Raw genomic sequence first — 26,630 nt, 5'->3', positions numbered from 1 at the left:
GATTAGTGTGGCTTCAAGTACACAAAAGTACGCTAAATTTTAGTACCCTTAGCACATTTATTTTTCAGCTGGGTGGGAATTGAAGGACATATCTTGATCAAAGATAACTCCCAGATTCCTGACGGTGGTGCTGGAGGCCAAGTTAATACCATCCAAACTAGCTATATCATTAGATAATGCATCGCTAAGGTACTGTAGAAGTACTGTAACTTCGGTTTTATCTGAAATTAACAGCAGAAAATTGCAGGTCATCCAGGTCTTAATGTCCTTGAGACATGCATGGAGTTTAGTTAGCTGATTAGTTTCATCTGGCTTTATTGATAAGTATAACTGGGTATCATCTGCGTAACAATGAAAGTTTATGGAGTGTTTCCGAATTATATTTCCTAGAGGGAGCATATATAAGGTGAATAGTATGGGTCCAAGCACGGAGCCTTGAGGAACACCATGAATAACCTTGGTATACAGAGATGACTCATCATTAACATGTACAAACTGAAATCGATCCAATAAATAGGACTTAAACCAGTTTAATGCGGGTCCTTTAATGCCAATTAAGTGTTCCAGTCTCTGTAGTAGAATGTGATGATCAATGGTATCAAATGCAGCACTAAGATCTAACAAGACCAGGACAGAGACAAGTCCTTTGTCAGAAGCGATTAGGAGGTCATTTGTAACTTTCACCAGTGCCGTCTCTGTGCTATGATGTGTTCTAAAACCTGATTGAAAATCCTCATATAAACTATTGTTATGAAGAAAGTCACATAGCTGGTTGGCGACTGCTTTCTCAAGGATCTTGGAGAGGAAAGGGAGGTTGGATATAGGTCTATAGTTGGCTAAAGCTTCTGGATCAAGATTAGGCTTTTTAAGAAGCGGCCTAATTACAGCTAGTTTAAAGGACTGTGGTACGTATCCTGTTAATAGAGACAGGTTGATCATTTCTAGTAGAGATGAGCTAATTAAAGGTAAAGTTTCTTTCAGCAACCTAGTTGGGATGGGGTCTAGGAGACAAGTTGTTGGTCTAGATGAAGAAATCATCAAAGTTAGTTGGTGGAGGTCAATGGGAGAGAAGCAGTCTAAATATAAGTCAGAATTTGCAACTGTTTCTGAGGTTCCTGTGTTTAAAGATACAATAGTGCCAGTTGAGGGCAAGCGATGATGGATTTTGTCTCTAATAGTTAAAATTTTATCATTAAAGAAGCTCATGAAGTCATTACTACTGAGCGTTGTAGGAATACATGGTTCAGTAGAGCTGTGACTTTCTGTCAGCCTGGCTACAGTGCTGAAAAGAAACCTGGTGTTGTTTTTATTTTCCTCTATTAATGACGAGTAATAGCTTGCTCTGGCTTTGCGGAGGGCCTTCCTATATATTTTAAGGCTATCTTTCCAGGCTAAGTGAGATTCTTCCAAATTGGTGGAATGCCATTTCCTTTCAAATTTCCGTGATGTTTGCTTCAATTTGCGGGTATCCGAGTTATACCAAGGTGCTAACCTCCTGTGTTTTATAGGTTTCTTTTTCAGAGGGGCAATAGAGTCCAGTGTTGTTCGCAATGAGCCTGCAGTGCTATCAACAAGATGATCAATTTGTGAGGAACTGAGGTTAGCGGAGGAGTCCTCTATTATATTAAGACATGGCATTGAATTAAGTGCCAGCGGTATAATTTCCTTAAATTTAGCTACAGCACTATCAGATAGACATCTAGTGAAGGAGTTTTTGCCTAATGGTGTGTAGTCCAGTAATAGAACTTCAAAAGTTATTAAGTGATGGTCTGATAAAAGAGGATTCTGTGGAGAAACTGTTAGATTTTCAATCTCGATACCATAAGCTAGAACAAGGTCAAGTCGACTTGAAAGGATCTGAAGTCACTAATGCCCTAGTGTGTATCTATCGAGAGTCTCGTTCATCTTGTCTGGCGCGGCTTCGGTAGTGCAAACTGCTGTGAGGGAGACTCGCGTGAGCGCGGGAGCGTGCCTCCATGCAGCTATAGCATAGTGACTGTTTCGAGTAAACTCTGGATGTCACTTCAGGATACTTGGATTGCAGCAGACGAGCAGTATGGAGGAATATTACAAAGTTTTTGTGTAGTTTTATGGACCTTTTCCTCTCTGGCACAATTGACGCTCGTTATATGGATTATTGTTGCCGGAGGGTACCCCCACGGGTCTCCAGCTGCACTTTCAGGAATAAGAAACTGCACCGGACTTCTCATCAGCATTAGGGTGAGACGATAATGACTGAATTTCATTCTAGAGTGAATTATTCCTTTAAGACCAACATGCCCGGGGCTCACAGGTGAGTGTCTTGTAGGCATTTATGAAATGTACTTACATTTGTGACATTTGTTACAGAAGTAACGCAGTGATTTTAATCCAACCCACCCCCATGTTTTCCTGAACCTAACCAAACTGCAACCATAAATCGAAGGTCTGGTAGGTGGAACGCTGTTAGGCTTCAACGGTCATGACATTTTGGGAATGGTGATATATGTCACTTTGGGAGATGTTGACAATTGACTATTCAGCCATGAGGATGTGTGGGCAAAAAAAGTTTCAGGGCTAGTGTTGAAAATAGGAAAAAAACCCTAAAGGAAATAGGGATGTACGATATGGATTTTTTTCAACCAATAACAATAACCAATAATTACTTGCATCTTGCAACTAATAACCTATAAGAAACAACAATTTTTCAAATCAATAGGTTCAATACATTTCAAAAGTGTAGTTTATGTGCACCTGAGGGTAAAAAAGGCTAAAATGTAGTGAGTGAAGATGAAACATTAAATATTCCAAAGCTGTAACCTTCTAACTGACATCACTATTACCCACAAAAACAAAATTCTGACTCTTCAAATGTTCATTTATTTTTTCTTATAAAACACAAAGAAAAATGTCAAACATACTTCGGCTTTTATAGAGCATTTTGCTCTTTTGAAATAAATACTTTGACAACATCTGTCAAAGCGGCGGTACTAATACAGGGATTCTAATCTGTAGTTTCCTCCGTATACAGTCCCTGGCTGACCTGCTGCTGTCTCTTCTTGGGTTACACAAAACCCGCTTGGCCCAAACCAAGTAACATCTATGTCCAAGCTCGGTGCATGTGAGGGGCAGTCCACCATGCACACACCCGGCCTGTCTGCTCTGCCTAGCCGAAAGACACGGCTGCAAGCTCACTCGGCTAGCCAAAGAGGATGGTGTGTATTCTGGGGCAAGTACAGCTTGCAATCTGCAGTATCACCACAGATTGTGTGGTATAATATAATATATCCATAAGTAAGTAGTTGGTGGTAAATGACAACTGGTAATAATTGCTATGTTGTTAAAAAGAAGAATCAAGTGTGAAGAAGTTATAATGGATGGTTAAAATATGTATTATTCTGCATCAGTTGATTGAATGTGCACTCATCAGTTGAATAATCCACAAGTGAAAATGTAACCAAATATACAAGAAAAAGATCCTGTAATCAAACGGGACTACGGGTGGAAAATAGCAACTTGCTAAAACCCGGTGCAATGCATCTCTCCTTGTTATATGCAGGGTTAATGTTTTATTGTGCACTGTCCCTGTTCAAATAAAAGAAATAACATAACATATACAACACTTTTATCACTTTTAAAGCACTGTCATTATTTTAAAAGAAATGCAGTCAGTAGGGCAGTGGAACATATCAAGACTTAGAGTTAAAAAAAAACGTCTCACAGCCGCAGCACAGTGGAGGAGCGTTCACAGATAGGTCAGATATAGTTGAAATCCTCCATGCTGAAGTCTCTGTCAGAGACTCTTTAACGCTGCTGTGATAACTCGTTTCACTGTAAGCTACTGATGAGGTAACAACCAATCACTGAAGACAGACAGCTGAGTGTCCCTCAGCTGTCCCTCTGGCCCATCGATTCTAGCATCAACCATAGAGTGTTGTAGTAACGAGTCCTAAAACCCAGGAATCCGTTAGCATTTTTGCACATTCGGTTCCCTCGTTTCCAAGGTAAATTGGGTTTTTTTTGCATCGGTTAAATGCCTGAGTTAGGTCTATGGTTACAAGAGACTTAACATATTTATACATTTTGTTATATGACATAAAACATTAAATCATCATCAGCCATCATCAAGTGGCTAAATGAGACTACAAAAGTTGACACAGACATTGAACGTCTTCATGCCAAACACAGAGACTCATCTACTCACTTATCCCTCGACAGGCATTCTTAGTTGCAAACTATTCTAACTCTGACTTTACAACTTGCAGATTGATCAACTTACAGGAAACGTGCATAGCAATTGTGTAGTAAGACAATTACCAGTGGTGACGTTTAAGTCATGCAACTGCAATGTAGTCTGATTATAGCCTGATTATAGTGTTCATCTGTGAATATTATCTTCCTAAACAAAATGTGCAAGTATCATAAGTTTGTGTTTGCTACAGAGCCTTTTTTGGCAATAATTCTAAATCCAATGCAGGGAACCAGGGCGATACTAACTTCGGGGTTAGTCTACAAAAATATGTCTACTCCCCTCCACCCTCTCCTTTTTGTCTTCTCTGTGTTAGAGGCAGATAGCAAACCAAATTTTAAGCAGCACAACACCACCCCTACTGTATCGGGGGAAATATCAGCTGTGAACCCTTAATAGCAAACAAAAGAGACATGTTTTTTAAGGAATTTGTTGAGACAAAAACATGCATAATGGGAAATGAATTTTCGACTTCTATTCATCAGGTGGCCAGAGATACTGCAACAGACTTCTTAAGGTCTCAGTATGTTTTGACCGAAGTCCATATTGAATAGTGTCCTTGTGGTGTGTCATGATCCTGGTTTCTGTTGTTCTGATATTTCCTGTTTTATTTTGAAATTGAGCTCTCATGTGTTGGGTATAGCTTTTCAGTTCCTCCCATTGTGTGATGTCCCTCCTTCCATTGTTTTTCGTTCATTGATTTGGACTTTGCTTTTGTTTGCACTTTGTTTAAGCTCTTTTGTTGTTACTTTATGTTTTTGTCTTTTTGACTCATTTTCCTGGATTCTTGTTTTTTTGAATCATTCAGACTTTGTTTAATAAAGCTCGCCCTTAGTTATTTAATCCTGTCTGCCTCCCGAGTGTTTCTGTATTTGGGTCCTACCCTTCTCTGGAAACTGTAACGTGGCTCTCAACAATCGATTATTGCAGCTTTAAATTGTAGTGTTGACTTTAAAGATTCTAGAGGAACTTAATATGACAGGCAGAATCAAAAAGGAACAAAAAACACTGTAAGCAGTAGGCGATCAGATTTCATTAAATAAGACATGAAGCAGGATAATAAATCCTCACATTCACCAAACTGTCCACTCTGAGGATGAAGCCTATTTTCCATCAAGGGGGGACACAGCGGATTGTTGTACCATCAGATCACCTTACCGATATGATTTCTTAGAAAGCAGAAGGTCTTATATTCACCAAATGATATTGAATCTCTACATGGTGGGTGGACCCAATTTTCACCCTATCATTAAATTATTTCAGTCAGGACGGGAAACACTACTGCTCTAGAGGGGTGGGGAGGGGTTTATGTCATCTGGTTTACATTCATATAGGGGAGAAATGTATGATATGTGAAAATCGCTAAAGAAAACCCAGAAGGATAATCTAAAATGCGGTCGTGCGTCGTGTAGCCTACCACCCAGAAGAGGGACTGCATTACTGCAAGATGAAATTTGATAGCATTGTTTAAAGTTATTTGAACAAATAAATCAATTTAGGCAATATTAAAATTTATGAACGACAATTTCATGATACAGTGGAAACTTCCAGGATCACATTTGAACTCAGTTGTCACATCATGCTATGCTCATGACGCCCCATGGGTGACAGGAAAAGCAGTCAAAGCTGTGGTGTGGTCAGCAGCCTCCAGCAGCATGGACAGCGATGATGAAAACATAGAAGAGGCCGTTGAAGGTGAGCAACATCATCTTCCTTCTATTGATTTCGATAGAAATAACGACATGTAGCTTATGTGCGATATATGTCTGTTGATTTGAGTTTTTGATGTCAGTTCTCCGTAAATCTCCACGAGTCAGTCAGTGGGCCGGCTCGGTAACTTAGAGCGCCACGGACTTTATTTCACCAGCAAATCCGCTTTACAAGCGAATGAGGGCGGCCTGAGTGTTGTCTGTGTCCCGCTGCTGGGGAGGCTGCTGTTAAGATGTGAGCAGGCAGGAATTGTAAAACTACATGAAAGGTTACATTTTTATTTTCCACAGTCTACTACACGTGTGCTCGGTTTTGTAATGCATGGTGTGGTGTTGCCAGGCTGCGAATTATCTCATCAGTGTTTGTTAGCACCGCTTTTATGAAGTTCTTCTATTTAAAACACACTCCCCATGTGTATGAAAACCCAGCCCGAAACTGGAAACATAAAGTTAGCTTGTTATTGACATGTTGCGCGTCCTTGTAAGGTACGTCTAGTGAATTCGGCATACATTTGGAGAACCGTATAAACCCTTCGAATCAAACTTTTCTAGGAAGGACAGCTTTTGATTAGTAGAAGTCCTGTCAATCCTGCGCCACCCGGGGAAGTCACTGACGGCCACAAGGGGCACTCCTAGTACGCTCAAAGAATGAGGGTTAATGGGCAGATGTCACAAAATCTCAAAACAACTGCTATTTATGGGGTTTCTTGCTACTGTATCTCCATACCTAAGTTACTGAAGTTATTGAAGTTACAAATGTATGTTTGTTTGTGGCTCATCGATATGGCTAATGAACAGGGTTGTAGAGATCTTTTTACTAATGCTAAAATGAGAGAAGCTTGAGAGTATTGAACCCAGCACCTCCTGACATTAAAAACATTGAAGCTGTGCTGCACTTATCAGTGTTCTTAAGAGTGGATGAAAGTAGGAATGGCCATATGGACTTGAAAAAATATTGCAATATTTTTAGGCTATAATGCGATACACAATACATGTAGAACAAGCAGAATAATCTGGTAACTTCATAAATGACATCACTTTATTGTAATGCAGCCTTTAGAACCAGGAAAAGACAACATGTCTCAGACGAAACATAGTCTCATATCACAATAACAATGTATTACCAATATGCTGTCCAGTACTAGATGAAATGATTGTGTAATGTGAAGTACAGAGAGTCTGGACTCAAACTGTGAGGAGCCAAGAATACATTCAGTTGAGTCTAATCATCACACTCAGTTTAGCTCTGTTTGTGTGTTTGTGTTTGTATTCAGGTCCACTGGATGAAGATGGTCAGCCACATGGGTTCTGCACAGTAACCTACTCATCTAGTGATCGTTTTGAAGGACACTTCACCCACGGAGAGAAGAATGGCAAGGGCAAGTTCTTCTTCTTTGATGGAAGGTACTGGAAAGATAAAATGGAAATAGACATTTACCTCAGCCACTGAGCCAAGTTTTCTAAGCATGTTCTGCAAAATTACAACTGTGTATTAGAGCCACGGGAAAAAAAGGGACATTTCAAGAATTCAGTCAAAATATTTGATAAAACGTTCATACTATTGCAAATATTGTATAAAAAAGTGACAAAAATAGTGTCTAAATACAGATCTAAATACGTCATTATATTAAACAGGAGAGAGCAGTCCGTCAGCTTTTACATTTCAAATGTTCACCAATAAACACCATACTGTAATAGATTTTAAGATATTGAGATAAAAGGAAACCATAGTCAGACATGTTTTGAAGCAATGGCCTAAGCACTGTGGAGTCTTGGTTTCCTCCAGACTGAGCCAAAGAGTGCAGAATACAGACACAGGTTTATGGCATTGGAAAAAGATAAAGCGCAGTGGACTTAATGACTCCTGAAGTGATATGAGAGGCAGCTGGAGTCAATGGTTGTAGAAGCGAAAGGAATACCAGCAGATGAAACATCAGGGAAAAATATATATACTTCCTGTAAAGTGTAAAGCTGAACTTTAAGTGGCTTGCCTCCACCACCATTTATAGTAATTGCAGTGCAAAGCCTCCACAACCTGAGATGCCTCGGATCAGGCCTTCCCAAATTGGACTAACAGGCACATTTGGTAATCATATTGCCAAACAAGGGACTGAGAAACACCGACTTGAGACTCGACTCGGACTTGCGATGTAGGACTTGTGAACAATCTGTGTTTTAAAGCTCGGGTTGGTAATTCTAATCAGAAGCTTTTTTTTTATTATATGTGTATAATCTCTTAACATACAGACAGCAATCAAAATATGAAATGCTTTGAGAAAAAGGAAAAAAATCCATGGTCTCTGACAGCAACAGGGCTATAACAACTTCATCCAATCAATTCCCACAGCCCGAAGATATTGTATGGACAGCCTACCCGTCTATCAACCTGTCCTTACCTACCCGCCCTGCCCTGACTCTGCCCACCATTTATTGTGCATGACCAGAGTCTACGCACTGCACTGCTGGAGCTGTGGTGGAGTGAGCTCATTGTTTAAGGACAAGAATGGCAGAGAAAGTACAGACACACTTCATTACCTTAATTTCAAGATGGCGGCGCCCTGTCTGGCTGCGGCTACACTGGCTCATGATAGTTTAGAATATTTATATCAAAATCTGCTGCCTAGGATGCCAAAAACCGGCAAAAATCTCTACAAATTAACATATGATCGCCATCATAATTTTAATTATGATGGCGATTTACGATCATCCAGTGACTTCAGCTTCATAGACACGACTACTCGTAAGTGTGTTTACATCAACAACAACTGGTGTATAAATGCCAGTTTGTCCCAATGGCTTACACCACCATGAAAGATGCATTCAGAGCAGCCCCCCACCCCGTCTTGGCACTTAAGATCATCTATCTGTTATGCTAATTCCAGCATATAAGCCCCTGCTGGTCAGAGTAAAACCTACAGTGAGGCAGGTGAGGGTGTGGTCTGAGGGGGCTATGGAGGCACTACAGGACTGTTTTGAGTGCACTGACTGGGATATGTTCAAAGCAGCTGCCACTTACAACGATCACATCAACATAGATGAGTATGCCATGTCTGTGTCAGCCTACATCAACAAATGCACAGAGGACGTCAGCGCTAGCAAATCCATCACCACCTGGGCCAACCAAAAACCCTGGATGGCTGATGAAGTACGCAAAATGCCAAAGGCACGGAACTCACCCTTCAAGTCTGGCGACGAGATGGCACAGAGAACAGGAAGACCCAATTTGAACCGTGCCATCAGACTAGCAAAGTGTGCTCACAGTCGAAAAATCCAAGACTTTTTCCATGATCCCGCTAACACCAGGGATATGTGGCAAGGCATACGGACTGTCACCAACAGTGGTGGGCCTCATCAGGGATGACCACGACCTGGCTTACAGCGAGGAGGTGGAGCAGCTGGTGGGCTGGTGTAGCAAAAACAACTTGATCCTGAACGTGGATGAAACCAAAGAGATCATTGTCGACTTCAGGAAGAAGTAGAGAGCATCCTCTGCGGCGGTCAGCCGTCCTGACCGAGACTTCAGTGAACTTTCCCCCCAGAAAACAGCATCCCTCCCCCGCAAGTGAAATAGTCAGACAGCGTCCTGTTTACTGATGGCGATTATGTATTTCGTACGAAAAATGTAACTTTGTCACTTTCCAGGATGTTTGGTGGGTCAGGATCTCAATCACAACACATCATAACAGCATCCATATGATTATAAACAGCCAGCGGTACATGTTTAGATATAGGAGGACACCGGGAAACACCTTGAAAAAAACACACACGTCATCATATACGTCATGATGAGGACATGTACCGTCACGGCTCCTTTGGAGCCGCAGCGCCGGCTTTCTGTGTGAATTATACTCTGGTTCGTCTTTTACGCCGGAGTTGCTCGGCTCTGTGTGAACAACCAACGGAACCGCCGCTGTGGCGATAATGCGGCGTCTCTGTGTGAAAAGGGCTAGTAACTCATAGGTTACAGGGAGCACCTGAACAATGTTTTGTGTTTTTGGGTCTTGAGGTGTATGTGAGACAGTGACACATCAAGACAGAGAGGAGTGTTGTGTAGGAGGGCAGGAGTAAGCAGAGTAAATGTGAAGGGGGAGATCTGGTGGGGTGGGTGAATGAGTGAGAGCAAGATGATTGACATTCATAAATGATAACAAAAGATAAAATGATATTCCTATAGTACTACTGACTTGTAATGATAACTTGTAATTACAACTGAAAAAAGATACATTTATTAAACTGTGTTATGGAACTTCTGTTTTTTGATTATCATTCATACCACTTTTAATGAGGGTTCCAATCATAAAACACAGAGACCATACAGCCATAACATATTGAATGTTATATTGAATTATGTTGACATAATGATAAATTAGTCTGGATATTGAGAAACAATAGAAAACATGTCTTAAAACAACTCCTTTCCCTTCTACTCTAGGAGAGGCAACAGATCAGACTGATATTCATATGTTTAATAAGTTTTTAAACTTATATGGTGGACCAGAGTCCATGGTGTGATGGTTAAGTGACAACAAAGGATCAAATTATATGTATTCTGCATAATTGGGGGGGCGACGACAATAATTTAAATTTGGGACACTGTTGGTTATATCCGGGACAATACAAAGTAGAATTCGGGACAGTTGTGGGACACTGAGGAAAAAAGTTAATGTCGAGCCCTGTGCTCCCAAGTGCTGCATGTCCCGAGCTGGGAATATTATCAAAGACTCCTCCCACCCTCACCATGGACTGTTTTCCGTGCTGGCCTCTGGAAAGAGGTTCTGCAGCATTCGGTGCAGGACCACAAGGCTCTGTAACAGCTTTTTCCCCCATGTCATCAGACTGCTGAACTCTAAGTGACAATTGTCGGTTATTCTGGATACCTTGTTTCCTCAAAATATTAGTGATTCTGATTAGGGTGCTTGTGTGTCCAAGTTACATGCCTGGTCAATATACTGTACAAACACAAGCAGTTTAGTTGTAGGTGGTGTTAATCAGAAAAAAAAGCAAGGAATGTTCTACTTTAGATACCTGCTCATGTGTAATCCTTTGAGCTTGAAGATCTTCTACTCGACATATGTCATCTTTTCCAAGGACGCACCGATACATTCTTCTTCCCACTGCTCGTGAGGACTCGGGACCCCGTCTGCGGTATTTGACAGTTGTCGGACAGTGTGCGTGCGCTCATGGTTTGCCTCAGTGGGCTTTACAAACTCTACAGTGAATGACATCCTCTGTCCTTAGACCATCGATTCAAGTGAGGAAAAACTTGCCATATTGAGAAAAAAAAAACTTTTAACGGTGGAAAAAAGATGGAAGAAACCTCTTCTCTATGAGCCATAGAGGAGGAATCCCTCTCCCACGATGGACAGACATGCAATAGATGTCACATGTACAGAACAGAACAACAAAATCACAGTTTATAAGTTTCATTGACAGATTATCTGATACAAATTATAATATATGTAAAGTGTGTGGATCCAGGAGAGGACTGAGCAGGCCGAGGCACACAACCTCCTCTCCACCGTGGTGACCTGGAAGAGGGCAGGCCACACAAGATAATTTACAGTAAAACAGAGAGCAATGATCCAAGGGGTATGATGACCCATAGCCATCAATATGTGAGGCAGGAGGAGCCAGGAGAGGTAGATGGTCCCAGGGGGCCATGGGCCAAGCTTGCAGCTTGTGGGAACAGAAAACAAAAACAAAAGTTAGAGTAATGCAAAGTTAATTTTCTCCTCGGCAGGACAATGTGAATTCTAATACTATAGTTAACTTACTGAGACTGAGACAGACCCAGTGAAGAAGCTAGCAATCGAAGTCAAGGACTACCTAAAGGTTAAGTCAAAAGAAGTAAGTTTTGAGTTTAGATTTAAAGGCGTCAATAGAGCCAGATTCTGATGTGACATCTTCTTAACCCTGGGAACCGTCAGGAGCCCTGAATTTTGAGAGCGTAATGCACAAGGTGGAATATATGGTATAATGAGATCTGACATGTACGACAGGGCAAGGCTGTGTACAGTTTTGTATGTCATCAGCAGCACCTTAAAAGTCCTGGCTAGGTTATCTTCTGTGATCTCAGACTGCTTCAGACAGATATTGTTGGCGCCAGCATGAATTACAATGATGCTGTCGCTTGTGGGGCCCTGTAACTGGGTTCCCTGTTTCTCCCTGCGTGATGCCAGCACCCTTGGATTAGCCTCTGTCGGAAGCTCTGGCCCCAGGTAAACAGACAGTGGCTGGCAACGCTTAGTTAACATTGCGGGTAATGGAGTCTCCTATCACTAGCGTGTGGAGTTTAACCCTGTCATTGGGACCAGGCCATACAACTGGTGACTTGCTCTTGCGCCCTCTCCCAAGCAGGGACAGGGCTGCTGATGAGGTAACAACCAATCGGGTGTCCCTCCCCATCCCTCTGGTCCATCTATTCTAGCATCAACCTCGTGAAAATTAATGTTAGCATCTATGGATGGTTAACATACATTTTTAGCTCAGCACAAGTAGCTATCTAACGTTAGCTTGCTTTATTAGTTTGCCATTGGATAGATATTTTGAAAAGATGAGTGTTTGCTTGCCACACTTGTTCACATTGTGCTGCTGGCTTTGCTATGACTGGTCAGGCTGGCTAAGTAGGTACGTAGGACCTCAATACTGCTCTATACTGTAACTAAATGTTCATGTCACAAGGCAAAATACAGTTATGAACTCTAAGGGAAAGCTGTCATTGAGTGTTTTTTCATATTGAAATGCAATAAATCTGTATAAAGTGATCATATACCAAAAAACTGATCAATGCTGTATGCTGTATGCTAATAGATAAAGGACTGATAATACCAAAGTACATGCTTTCAGTTCCTTAGACATAGGCATAAGAGACTTAAGACTTGACTTGAACTTGTGACCAAAGACATGAGACTTGATTTGTACTAGCAAAAATGGCACTTGTGGTCATCTTTGACAAGAGTTGATATACTATAGTCTGCATACAGAGACCACAGCTTTGTACTGGTCACAGGACACTAGGACACTGACATTGTAGTCCAATACGAGAAAAACAGTAACAATAGTACAGCACAGTACAGTGTCAGGAAATGCTAAAACACGCATTTGTAACCAAATCCATCCAATCTAATCATAAAATACTGTACATCATCTGTTGCCAAAGCAACCTCTTGCTCCTACATTTTACTGAAAATATCACAATTTTATGCTAGATATACAGTATTTTAGTTGTTTTTTCTAAAAATATTACTACTTCAATGTGGAAAGATAACCACTTTTTTCTTCAAAATATTGCCACTTCAATCTTGAACTATTAGATTTTTTATGTCAATATTACCTATTTAATCTCAAATGATTCTCCTTGTAATCTAATATAACCTCATTAATCTCAGAATATTACCACTTCTCTTTCTCAAAATATACCCCCACCCCCACGTTTTATGAACTTTTTTACACTTTCAGTATTTTTGATTTGATTTACCAAATGGCATTAACACTTTGTTGTACTTAATAGTATACAATAGAATTATACAATAAAATTCCATTTTAAGATAGTTTAAAGCTATGGTCTACGATTTGAAAGATTTGTTATTATTATTAACATCATTTAGATGGTGGTTATGACCCAATAGTACCACCCACACAATGTGGAGAGTAAAAGGAACCAAAAAAATCCATTCTCTCTAGTGTCTGTAAAACTGAAAAGAAATTGACCAATAGGAACCATCCGGCCCGGATGGCTCCTATTGGATCAATTTTCCGATCCAATCCTCGCTCACTCTCCTGCTCCTGCTCACGTCTGGTCCCGACCCACTTCCGCATTTGAAACTACAAGCGGACAAGAGGTTTGTTTTGCCCTGAGCAGTTCAGCTGCCTCTGCTCGCCCCACCGACAAAGAGTCAAAGAAAGAAAGTCTGTCACTGAAAACACACAAACCGGAGATGTGAAACAAAGAGTGCTCAAACCGAATAAACATCGGGTCATCATTTGAACGGTGGCGAAAGGTCCGTGAAGATATGGACCCGGTGCTGATACAGCGGCGTTTCTGTTGAGCAGGTAACCTTCGTCTCTGTTGTGGATGTTGTGACACAGATAACTTTCATGCCGATGCTGGCTTATGACTGTGAAAGCTGCCGTTAGTTTGTTTCTGTGTTATTAGACGGTGTCTGTCTCTGCAGTGTTGTCAACACTTGTTTACTTGTTCGACGGAGACGTTAGCCTCTATGCTAGCATTGTAAGCTAACAACAAGCTAACATTGCTAACATGTTTACACCAAATCAGCCTATTTATTTGCTCGTGGCAGCTAAATGAAGCAGCAAGTAAGATGAATGAAGGGATGGATGAAATCCCAACGCGAAGCGGAGGGGTTTCGGATTTATTTCCGGATTTTTATCTTATTTGTCCGGATTTATTTCTCCATAACAACCTCTCGCCCGGTCACTGCTCAGCTGTTTTGCTAACCCTCCTCCCGGTCTTGTCCGTTTGTTTTCAACGAAGCCTTTGCTAAATCAATATGATGGATTATCATAAACGCGTTACGATGTGTGTATTTGTGTGTCTTATCGGTCATAAACAAGAGATTACGGTTTACGGACACGTTTGTGTCGCGGTCTGTGTGAGTCTCGGAGCAGCTGTGTGTGTCCTAGCTGCTGTCTGGTGCTACTCAGACAGCAGCTGGGACACACACAGTTGCTCTGAGACTCAAACAGGTTTGTTTTTCAGCCACAATGTGTAAGCGATCGTTGTGATGAAAGCTGACGGCAGCATCTGTTAGTCTCTTGGCCCTCAGTAACTTTTAGAAGTGGCTAACTTAGCTGTTGTAACTTATTACGTAGCTGTAAGGTAACGTAGCTGTAGCATGCTAATGACGTTACGCTAGCTTGGCTGTGGAGCTTAGCTGTGGACATTGTAATGACTTACAAGATTTACGTTAGTTTCTACGTGCATTGTAATAACTTTATCTGTGAATCCGACATCGTTACTCCGCATTCAAAGCTGGGCTGTATTTGGTTTCTGCCGGCTTGTTGCTCTTGGTGCTTGTTGCGGGACGTATAAAGTTCGTTGAAGAGAAAAAAAAAAAAAGCTTGTTGCGGGAGGTATAAAGTTCGTTGAAGAGAAAAAAAAAAAGCTTGTAGCCGGAGGGGGTGTGTCGCGGGACTCCGAGGGGAGAGCGATACAAGCTCGGAGGGGAGGGGTTAAGGAGCACAGAGGGGAGGGGTGTGTGTGTGGGGGGGATGCTTTTTTCAAACCTTTCTCAGATCGTAGACCAGAGCTTTAAGTCATTTTACACGACTGAAACTGTTGTTTAGCTTCTTTTTCACCTTTAGGTGATTGAATTTAATAATGACTTGTTAGTTTTATTTTTTTAACTCAATTCTGCTGTCCCTCACCTCCACAGCACCCTGGAAGGTTTCTATGTAGACGATGCTCTACAGGGCCAGGGGATATATACATATGAAGATGGCGGTGTCCTCCATGGGACGTATGTGGATGGTGATCTGAATGGGCCCGCTCAGGAGTTTGATGGAGAGGGGCACCTGGTGTTCAAGGGCCAGTACAAAGACAACAACCGCTGTGGGGAATGCTGGGTCTACTACCCTGTGAGTCAGCTCAGCGCTCACTACAACACAGTGGCTATGTTTATATGTATGGAGAATTCACTTGGTTACATGAATTCAAGCACTTCTCAGGCCATATTTCATAAGTTCTGTATTTATCTTGCAATTAGAAGTTCTATATGGCATTAAATGTCCTTGAAAGCCATGTTTAAGACAGGGAAAAAATTCTGATGTGGTGCATGAGCTCTGCACATACAGAACATAGTAGAAGTATTAACTGTGTGTATTGTGCATGTCGGTGTGTACTGTGGTGCATCTAGGATGGAGGCTGTGTGTTTGGAGAGGCGAATGAGGATGGGGAGATGACCGGTGAATCTGTAGCATACATCTACCCTGACAGACGGACGTCTCTCTATGGAAGCTTTGTGGACGGGGAGCTAATTGAGGCTCGCCTCGCCACCCTGATCTCCAATGAGAGTGGAAGGCTACGCTTTGAAATCACACCCAACAGTAAGTACAGATGTCATCTTTATGACAGGAAAGTGCTCTCGTTGAATTGGTACTTAGTTTGTAGATGTTGTACAGGTGACCTTTTTAAATACGAGCTTCAGGAATTAATGGATTTAGAATTGTCTTCTTTTCTGAAATTGGTCACATCTAATATTCAAGATGTAAGTGTTTGATCTTTGAGTGAGTATATGATATACTCACTCACTATATGAAGTTAATAGTCGGGTATGAACAAAACCTTCTATATTAGTGTTTTTAATTTTATATTACGATAAAGATCTGTTATAAAAAATAAAATAAACAAATAGGTATTTGGCATCACAGGTTTTTGGAGCTGAATACCTTAAAAATACAACATCATATTGATGCCATAAATGCTCTCATAGGGACAGAGGGACATTATAAACAGTATACATTGGCACATCTCTGACAGTTGACACGTCTTATTGAATATATCAGGGTTTTCCCAAAGCGCTGGCCGGCGGCCAAACGGCTGGACATTAAAGCATTTCCAGCCGCCTGTTCTTTCTAGTAATCTGTAGAATCTTGCTCTGCCCCACTCTGTGTGTCAGTGCTGCACAGTGAAAGATAACCTGAAGGTTGACGTGAACTACGCTCGTAGTTACTGAAAGTAAGTGCAGTAAAACCTTCGCTAGTAAAAAGCCAAAACTTAATCAATACACCTGTCCAAGCTGCATAAACATGAACATGTAGAGTGCGATATTTTAATCTGCTCTGTCTATCCAGTAACAAGCACAGCTCACAAGCTCAGCAGCTAACAGCTAATTTTTACAAACAAGCTAAAAAGAAAGCTGTCTATATGTGGTTTAACCGTTTAGCTTAGTTTGCCACAAATCTAAAATACCGATGCTGACTAAGACAAGCAGCCCCCCCTCCAGCAGCAGCACAGGAGGAGGACAGAGAGAGGTGATGTTAAAGGATCTGATACTGAACCATGTTCTTCATTCTTTCTAAACTTCACTCACTACTTTTATGTTAGGAATATGATTTCATTTACTGACGTTTTAGATTTGTTTCTTATGAGATATTATTGAGTTTATCTAGAGTCATTTGGAAATGCACTTAGAATTACTCATGCACTGTGTAGTCTAATTTAAAATTAAGAAAAAGATAACCCACGGACCCAAGTAGGTCTGCTGCTTCATCCCTCTCATTGCATGTAAATGCACTCTACCATATTAAAGAGAGGCATAAAAGGTTGGGCAACATTGAAAAGAAAAGGACAGATGCTTTTTTGAGAAATGTTTATTTTAATTTTTATTGCATTTTAATTGTTATACTAAAGTAGGCCAAATGTTTAGATGAAGGGCTGAAGAGAAATGAAAAGAAAAAAGAGTAGATGCTTTTTTTTTGCTTTATTACATTTTATTGTTTTTATAGTAGGCCAAGTTCCAGTTCCAAGTTTTATCTTTACTTTAAAGGAAATAAAATAAATATAGTAAGACTACAGCTTTGTGTATATGTGTATTTGGGTATAGACACACTGCCCCTCCATACCCCCCCACCCCAGCTGGCTACTACTTTCACCCAGCTGGACATTATGTGCACTAGCAGAAAACACTGATATATCATCATAATACCTAAACCTTGTGGAGCAGCATTTTAACAAGATTACCGTGAAGCAAAGACCTCTGTTCCATGTGAATAATGAAATAATGTTTTTCCTAGCTAGTTTAGGAATTTAGTTTTGTGACAGTAAATCAAGGAAAAAGAAAAAACATAGATTAGTTGCAAATCAAATGAGGAGTTACCACATTGGTTATTTAAATACTTCAAGGTTTTACTCCAGTACATAGGTCATGTGATTTCAGGTACACAATTAAATACATTGCCTATTAAAAGTATTCACAGCACTGAGTCTGTGTGGATCACCATCAGGCCTGCACATCTGGACACTGCAATTTTACTCCATTCTTCTTTGCAAAACTGCTCAAGCTCTGTCAGGTTGTATGGTGATCGGACGTGAACAGTCCTTTTCAAGTCCAGCAACAAATTCTCTATTGGATCGAGATCTGGGCTTTGACTCGGCCACTCCAGAACATTCACCTTGTTATCTACCTTGTTATCAGGGCCTGCTGCTGAGAAGCATCCCCTCAGCATGATGCTGCCACCATCATGCTTCATGGTGGGGATGGTGTGTTTGTGGCGATGTGAAGCGTTTGGTGTCCGCCAAACATGGCTTCTAGTCTGATGGCCAAAAAGCTCCATTTTGGTCTCATCAGACCAAAGAACCTTCTTCCAGTTCACCTTGGAGTCTCCCACATGCCTTTGGGTGAACTCCAGTCGAAATTTACTGAGCTTTCTTCAACAGTGGCTTTCACTTCGCCACTCTCCCATAAAGCTTTGAATGGTGAAGAACCTGGGCAACAGCTGTTGTATGCAGTCTCTCTCCCATCTCAGCTGCTGAAGCTTTTGTCTTCCTTTTCTCACTAGTCTTCTTCTTGCATGGCCACTCAGTTTGTGGGGACGGCCTGCTCTAGGCAGATTTACACGTGCCATATTTCCTCCGGGGGATGTTCAGTGACTTGGAAATGTTGTGTATCCACCCCCTGACTTATACTTATCCATAACACTTTCACTGAGGTGCTTGGAGTGTTCTTTTGTCTTCATGTGTTAAAATATCCAGGAATACTGATTAACCAGTGACTAGACCTTCCAGACACAGGTATCTTTATACTACAATCACTTGAGACACGTTCACTGCATGCAGGTGATCTCCATTTCAGTAATTGTGAGACTAGCACCAGGCTGGACCTCTGTTGAATTAGCTCAGTCACTTTAAAGGGGGTGAATATTTATGCAATCACTTATTTTACATTATATATGTTTAATTAATTGACATTAATTAACATTACTTTGTAGAAATCTGTTTTCACTTTGACATTAAAGGCTGTTTTTTCTTTTTTTTGTAAATTCCAGCCAAAGCCAAATTATATTGACCATGATTCAGTTTATAAAAAACGCTTTTATTAAAGGGGAAAATATCCAAGGGGGTGAATACGTTTTATAGACACTGTACAATGAATGCACAGAAATGTAGCATGTGTTGCCATAATTAATAACTGACTTTACATTAGATATTTGATTTGATATTCAAAATGAAGCACATGATGTTGCAATAAATATACAAAATGCAGACAAAGACAGTGATGTAGTCTACATTGTGTATACTCTACAAAATGTATGACATGGGTATTCAGGTACTCCTGTGTAAATATAAAAATCCTAGTCAACAATCAAGGTTGACAAGGACCTAATTCATCATATATTTTGGACATCATAGTGTACCACATTTACAATATTAATGGTGACATCATGGGGTGAATTCTGGTTTATATTCTATTTAGGGCCGGGACTCGATTAAAAAAATTAATCTAATTAATTAGAGGCTTTGTAATTAATTAATCGAAATTAATCGCATTTTTAATCGCATATAAATATTTGACCTGAGAACAGTGAGAAGCAATTTTTTTCATATATGTTTTAGTATACCATTGAATAATGACTGAATAAAAAAAAAAGTTCCTATTTACATTTTTTGGGATACTGAATTTTAGGTCTTCATTGAATGTTAGCCATAATTATTACTATTAAAATAAACTGAATAAATAAAGACATGGGATGTTTCATTCGGTGTGTAATGGACATATATATATATAATGTATTAGTTTCACTTTTTGAATTGAATTAGTGACATAGGCCTTAATAAACTCTCCCATGACATTCTAATGCACCTGTACATCAGAAACAATAGGAGTGATAGGTACAGTAGGATATGCAATAATTAAATACTGCATACATCTTGACAGCTCTACTTTACACTGTTGATTTGTATAATCCCAACAGACATGTCCAGTGATTTTCAGCTCTCTGTGTTTACATGTGTCTGTTCTGATGATACAAGTCAGCGGTCCTGAAATGTGTGTTTCTCTTCTATAAAACACATTCTACATCGCGGAGACAACGTCTCTCCACTGAGGGCTTCCTTCATCTTTGAAACGGGGCAGAGCTCCGTGGGAAACACCTGCCTGACGCAGCAACATAGAGAACCGTGTACGTCCGCGGCGCACAGCTCCACGGACATGCACGGGGGGGAAAACGGCGTCGCCGTCGCACCAAATGCACGCGGCTACACGCCGCTTTGGGTTGTGAGCGCGCATGTTGCGCGTCTACATTGGAAGCTAATAGGTAGCCTATTATCAGTATAATCAGAGGCAACCATGAATGAGTTCGCCTCAGTTTCACGTGATTGTCACTGTCAGCTTGTTAATTTTACTGACCCGAGCTGAGACGCACCCCAAGTGTCGGCGGCTTTTTAACTCGTTAAATAATTGTGCTCCAGTATAATCGGTACGCCTGAAACTCATCCAGTGAGAAACGTTCCGCGGTGCAAATATAAGTGCGATTAAAATGCGTTAATTTTTTTTACGCGTTAATTTTTGTGTAATTAATTAATCTTAATTAACGCGTTAAAGTCCCGGCCCTAATTCTACTACTTGTATTTAATGGAGACAGGCATTTGTGTAAACAACTGTATATTAACATGACTGTTTTTAAGGTGCTTTGTACTCGTATGACAAGTCTACATCCACCTGTATTGCGACACACACTCTGCTTCCTGACCCTTATGAGAGCCAAAGGTAAGTAGACTTTTTACTGTATATTCTACTATGAGAAAAATATATCTGAATTCAGCATACTGGAGCAGAGCCACTTGAGTACTGCTCTTCATATTGTCTCTGTGTGTCAGGGTGTTTGTGGCAGACTCTCTGATCAAAGGAGCAGGACAGGGCCTGTTTGCCAAGACAGATGCGGAGACTGACACTGTGATGGCTTTTTACAATGGAGTACGCATTACACACTCTGAGGTATGACACATCAGTGCAGCGCTGCACTTTTATTTGTCTGTCATTATAACTACTACGCCAATTGCCAAATAGCTAAAAGTATAAGCTAGCTATTGCTAAATTGCTTATAATTAGGGTTGCACCTAACGATAATTTTTTTATCGATCATCTTCAATTATCAACAAACACATATGACAGAGTATGCTCTACAGGGCATTATTCCCCAACAAAAAATAGCCCAGTCGTATCTGGCAATCTGTGTAATCCATATATTAAGTGTGGGTGGGGACAAAAAGTAAACGGGACATTAGATCAGGCATTGCGGTGAAAACGCAGGTTTTCCCATTCATTTTAATGAGGTTGAAGCCAGCTCAACTTTTGAAGAAACCCAGCCAATGTCACGATCCGGTGGCCAATCACATAAACTGGCTATCAGACTATGACTAAAGCCACAGTGGAGTGTAACGTAATGTGTCAAGTGTATTCAATCAGTTTGGCATTGTGCACCAGTTTAAAACACATCCGTGGGTGCAGACAATCACTGTAGGACCAGCATGTTTAACCTGTTTAATCTGTTGATGAGGACAAACAATCACAAGTAGGACCAGCATGCCAATAGCAGAACAACATGGCAGGTTCGCCTTTCAGCAAACTGATCAGCGGGGGTTCCCAACACACGGCCCATGGAGTGACATTCCCGCACCAAACGGTGCGGTGTTGCTCCTGCTGCCATCTTAAGAATTCGCCCTGGGATGCTTCCGCTTCAAGTGCCGGTAGTACTCTTGTGATAAGCCATTTCTAATTTGCAGAGCACCATGTTGTTCAGTCTCTGCTTAAAATACTCACACTGTAGATGATCGTGGGTGAGACGTCGATGCACATAATACAAATCGAGGTATTTACATAATCGATTACATCGACGCATCGCACCAGCCCTACTTATAATAATTAGGGCCGGGACTCGATTAAAAAAATTAATCTAATTAATTAGAGGCTTTGTAATTAATTAATCGAAATTAATCGCATTTTTAATCGCATATAAATATTTGACCTGAGAACAGTGAGAAGCAATATTTTTCATATGAGTTTTAGTATACCATTGAATAATGACTGAACACATAAGCTTAAGCAACAAAACATTGTTTATTTTTTTTTCAAGGTGGTACATAACCAAGACCAACAGACTAGGGATGCAAATTATCGATTAATTCATTAATCGTTAGTTGATGGACCTTATCGATCGATTAACGATTACCTGATAAGATGCAATTTTCCCGAGAACCTAAATTTAAGGGGAAAATTTAAGATGAACATTCCTTATACAGGACTCTACACTAGTTTGTTAGTTTATTTTTAGAGCACAGCACAATGAAAAATGTTTAAGTAACACGTTATTTGGTAAATGGTCTTTCCTGCCACTACACTATGATGACTGTATTAAACTACTTCAATCGCAGTAGCATAAATTGATTTGTTGAACTCAGCCTGATGTAAGTAAGGGATAATGTAATGTAACTATACATTATCCCGCTTATTACACGGCCTTACGAGTGAAATAAATAATAAATAATCACCCACAATGATTCAGCAGCGACAAGGATTTTTCGGTAAAGTTTTCACTTTCACTTTCAAGGCCGGCCTGAGAGAGGAGCTGGACAGCGTGCTGTGGTTGGTGTAACGCGTTGAAAGTCCAGCTGTCTTGCTTATGTTGCTATATGTTGCCAGGGCGTATCAGAGCGCCGTCCCTAGCTGGTCTCATGTGTCCAGTCACAGACATGATCTGACGACTTTCAAGGCCGGCCTGAGAGAGGAGCTGGACAGCGGTGCTGTCTTGCTTATGTTGCTATTGCCAGGGCGCCAGTGTCGGCGGCTTTTTAACTCGTTAAATAATTGTGCTCCAGTATAATCGGTACGCCTGAAACTCATCCAGTGAGAAACGTTCCGCGGTGCAAAAATAAGTGCGATTAAAATGCGTACATTTTTTTAATGCGTTAATTTTTGTGTAATTAATTAATCTTAATTAACGCGTTGAAGTCCCGGCCCTAATAATAATAGATAAATAGTTCAAATAACTGTAAGTAAAAGCTAATTAGTGATAAATAGCTTATATGGATAAATAGTTAATATAGCTAAAAGTATAAAAGCTAGCTAGTTGTAAATGGCTTACAGGCTGGACACACTGGATGCATGTGCTTTTCTTTTTGGCGTCCATGTTAACAGGTTAGACCGTTTACACTGGATGTGTCTGAAGCGTGGCTGCTTCATCACGTGATCTAGAGATCTTGCCTATTTCTACCACAGCACGTGCACAGTTTTTATCAAAAATTGACCTGAAAACTACCTGTAGACTGTCATATGGACATCATACCAGCATTTCACTACAGTTTTAATATCTGTAAGTGTAGAATATGTCACAGACATGAAGAGAATACACACAACAGGTGAGGGACAGTTTCTTTCCTGTGTACTCTCTTCCTTTCACTTTCGCTCCCTGTAGTGCCCCCTACGGCTTTTTGGTCTTTCAGTGGGGTAAAGGAAAATCACATCATCATATTTATCTCTAATTATGAATGTCAAACTCCATATAAACAGATTGGGCAGGCAGGAGCTGCCACGCAACTTATGTAAACACAAACACAGTGAGCCACAGCAGCTCAGTAACGCAGCCGCCACGCAGTACACAGGCATCAAGTGTGTCCAGCCTGTTATAGTAATGGATAAATAGTTCAAATACCTAAAGGTTAAAAAGCTAGCTAGTGGTAAATGGCTTATAGTAATGAACAAATAGGTCAATTAGCTAAAAGTAAAAGCTAGTGGTAAATAGATAGTGTGGAAGTGACAAGTTAGCTTGTAGACCTAGTAATGTATAGTTCAAAAAGCTAAAAGTAAAAGCTAGCTAGTGGTAAATAGTTAGCTTATAGTAATGGAAAAATAGTTTAGATAGCTAAAAGTCATGGTCAAAATAGAAGGCTTGAAGATAAATGGTTTTACTATGTAGTTAAAATTAATGGGTAAATGGTGCTAAATGAGAAAATGTTACATTTTTGCATCCTTTCAATGCATCTTTAATTTTCTGTGCAAGTTTTCAACTATTTGTTTTTTTTCATGAATATATCAACTCAGGTGGACAGCAGAGACTGGGCACTGAATGGGAACACAATCTCATTGGACGAGGATACGGTGATCGATGTCCCGCCACCATTTGAGCAGACGGAGAGATACTGTGCCTCTCTGGGTCACAAGGCAAACCACTCCTTCACCCCCAACTGCAAATATGACCCGTAAGTACAAAGAGATGAGGATAGAGAGTAGGACAGATTCATATACACCGATCAGCAACAACTGACAGGTGATAATAATAATAATAATAATTTTATTTATATAGCGCCTTTCATACAAAAAATGCATCTCAAGGTGCTTTAAACAAATCATCAAACAATTAAAAACAGTATTAATCAACAGTCAGGCAGTAAAAATACACAGTGACAACAAAACAATAGCAGTGATAAAACAAATGTGAATAACATTGATGATCTCGTTATAATGCAATGTTCTGCTGGGAACCCTTGGGTCCCGGCATTTATGTCGATGCAACTTGACCAACACGACCCACCCAAACATGGTTGTGGACACCCCCCCCACCCCCACCCCGCCACCACCAGTGGGATGATGCGCCATGGCACACCAAAACAGCTGCTCAGGAACAGCTTGAGGAGCTTTATTTTCTTCTTCAAGTCTGCTCATTGTGTGGCAAGAGAAGAGACAAGAGGAGAGTGTGAAGGTTGTGTTGGTACCATAGACCATAGACATATATACATAGACGCCTCACTGAGCGGGTTGGCCCGCTGCTGTGATACGTCGATGTCGCCGCCATATTGGAGGAGGCAGCTCAGCCCTGTGAACTAATACAAGTCAATGGAGTGAACTTTATAAAGCTCCTTCCACAAAGTGCTATAAGTTAATGTCTCTAATTTACACATTCACACACTTACGAATATATTCAGGAAACAGATAGGAACCAAAAACAACGTCTGTAACGTTCTCTGATGATTATAAACGTTAACTAATCCTTACATGTTCAGTATACAGGTAGGCACCAGACCACCGGATGTATTTTTATAATTGATTCTGAGTTCTGATTGGACGTTGATGCAGTAGCAAGGAATTATACGCCTTAAAAACAAGGAACTTAAAAAAGAAGAAAGGGCCATTACGTCAACGAATCTGGCTTCGAGGTCAGACTGTGGTGACTGTGGCTGTTTTGAAGACATTGGGAGATGCATGGAGAAACAAACTTCAACCTAACATATCTACGTCGTATGACTTCTGAGGAAGAAATGCCTCCAGAAAATGAAAGAACACACTTCAGAGAGTAGGTTACCGTAGGTTATTTATCTATACGTTGTTCCTTTCCTCAATTTTGTGTGTTTTCTGTTCACGCTGCTGTTCATGGTGTAAGTGCAGTCTCATCAGTCTGGCCCCAAAGATGGAATGACCATTCCTTCTTTGTTAAGATCCTTGCCTTGAAACAGGAAGTTCTTTGTAGATGGTCCGATATTTTCCTAAATTTCACATTTGATCAGAGTCCTGTCCGTATGTACCATGTAATTAGTCTGTTTTCTCTACTTGTTATTGAAATATATATCATCACTGTGTGCAGTTTTAATTTTATTTTGGGTTTGTGCAGGTTTGTCCACCCTCGTTTTGGGCCTATCAAGTGCATCCGAACCCTTAGGGCTGTGCAGAAAGACGAGGAGCTAATGGTTGCTTATGGTTATGATCATGAGCCAACGGGGAAGAATGGCCCTGAGGCTCCTGATTGGTACAAGCAGGAGCTGAAGGAGTTCCAGCTGCGACAAGGGGCTCCCACTGGCCAATAACAACACAGAGGTCCTCTGGACAATAAAACACCCCTCTACCTGTGCTACATCCTCACAAGACTCATGCAGCATTATGATATCCCCTGCGACTGCATACCACACTGTAGATATTTGAGAAGTTCCTATGCTTCATATGGTATTCGAATTGGAATACTGCTTGAGCAATTCAGTGTGAATGAAGGTCTTGGGAAATCCAAGGCCAAAGAAACACAAGAACTATGCAAGAAACCAAATGTTATTGGAGGAGACATGCCTCTGGCCTGAGATGCTGTTTTGTCTGATTTTACCACTGTCCCCTCACATATAACTCATGTGGAAAATAAGATTTACATGCTCATGGTGCTTATAAATCTAGCATATGATGAAAAACTATTGCTATTTTTCTCAGTTTTTACTGTCTGTCTTCACTAAACCATATGCCATTTGTGTTACACAGTGGATGCAGTTTACTGAGCAGGGCTGTCCTTAAGGTGTTGAGTTTAACAGAACTATCTTACCACGCAGTATTTATTTTATCTGTTTAAACAGTTTAGCTCACACATCATTGAACTAATTCAGCTGGCCCAATTCATACATTTTAAGTGTTACTTTATAGCCTATTCACCTTGTAAACAGTCAAAATCACAGAGACTAATTTATTTATAATATCTGAGTTGGTAAGGAACTGTATTTCCTGAGCTTTGTAGAGGTGATTTGTAATGTAAGCACACTGGTAGGAAATAATGGATGGTCTACCAATGCAGGAAAGACCTACAGTAAGCCTGTTGCACTTTTCTAACCTAATATCTGTGTTCATAACCTACAAAATAAAGTCCAACATAAAAATCAATCCAATTGCAACGCTTAAGTGATGGAATTTGTGTGTGTTTTTGCCATAGAT

At 40.6% G+C, this 26,630-nt stretch overlaps 1 protein-coding gene across 1 annotated transcript; it reads left to right on the top strand.

Annotated features, from left to right (window-relative positions):
- Nucleotides 1-5,868: 5,868 nt before the first annotated feature.
- Nucleotides 5,869-26,579, top strand: setd7 (SET domain containing 7, histone lysine methyltransferase). Its single transcript, XM_084353883.1, has 8 exons — nucleotides 5,869-5,923; nucleotides 7,212-7,341; nucleotides 15,333-15,534; nucleotides 15,813-16,002; nucleotides 20,582-20,663; nucleotides 20,774-20,891; nucleotides 23,994-24,151; nucleotides 25,558-26,579. The coding sequence occupies exons 1-8, from the start codon at nucleotides 5,884-5,886 to the stop codon at nucleotides 25,748-25,750; spliced, it is 1,113 nt and encodes a 370-aa protein (XP_084210009.1). The 5' UTR covers nucleotides 5,869-5,883; the 3' UTR covers nucleotides 25,751-26,579.
- The last annotated feature ends 51 nt before the right edge of the window (nucleotides 26,580-26,630 follow it).

Source organism: Pagrus pagrus, assembly GCF_965226575.1.
Source record: "Pagrus pagrus genome assembly, chromosome: 5".
NCBI lineage: Eukaryota > Metazoa > Chordata > Actinopteri > Spariformes > Sparidae > Pagrus > Pagrus pagrus.
Note: the sequence above shows the minus strand (reverse complement) of the source record. Positions and strands in the feature narration are given on the sequence as shown.

What these genes read in the sequence shown, in the direction of transcription:
- setd7 (XM_084353883.1), top strand. Translation starts at nt 5,884, where the DNA reads ATGGACAGCGATGATGAAAACATAGAAGAGGCCGTTGAAG. An exon ending in GACCCTTATGAGAGCCAAAG is followed by an intron (nt 20,664 to 20,773) that starts GTAAGTAGACTT and finishes TCTGTGTGTCAG; the next exon opens with GGTGTTTGTGGCAGACTCTC. An exon ending in TACGCATTACACACTCTGAG is followed by an intron (nt 20,892 to 23,993) that starts GTATGACACATC and finishes ATATCAACTCAG; the next exon opens with GTGGACAGCAGAGACTGGGC.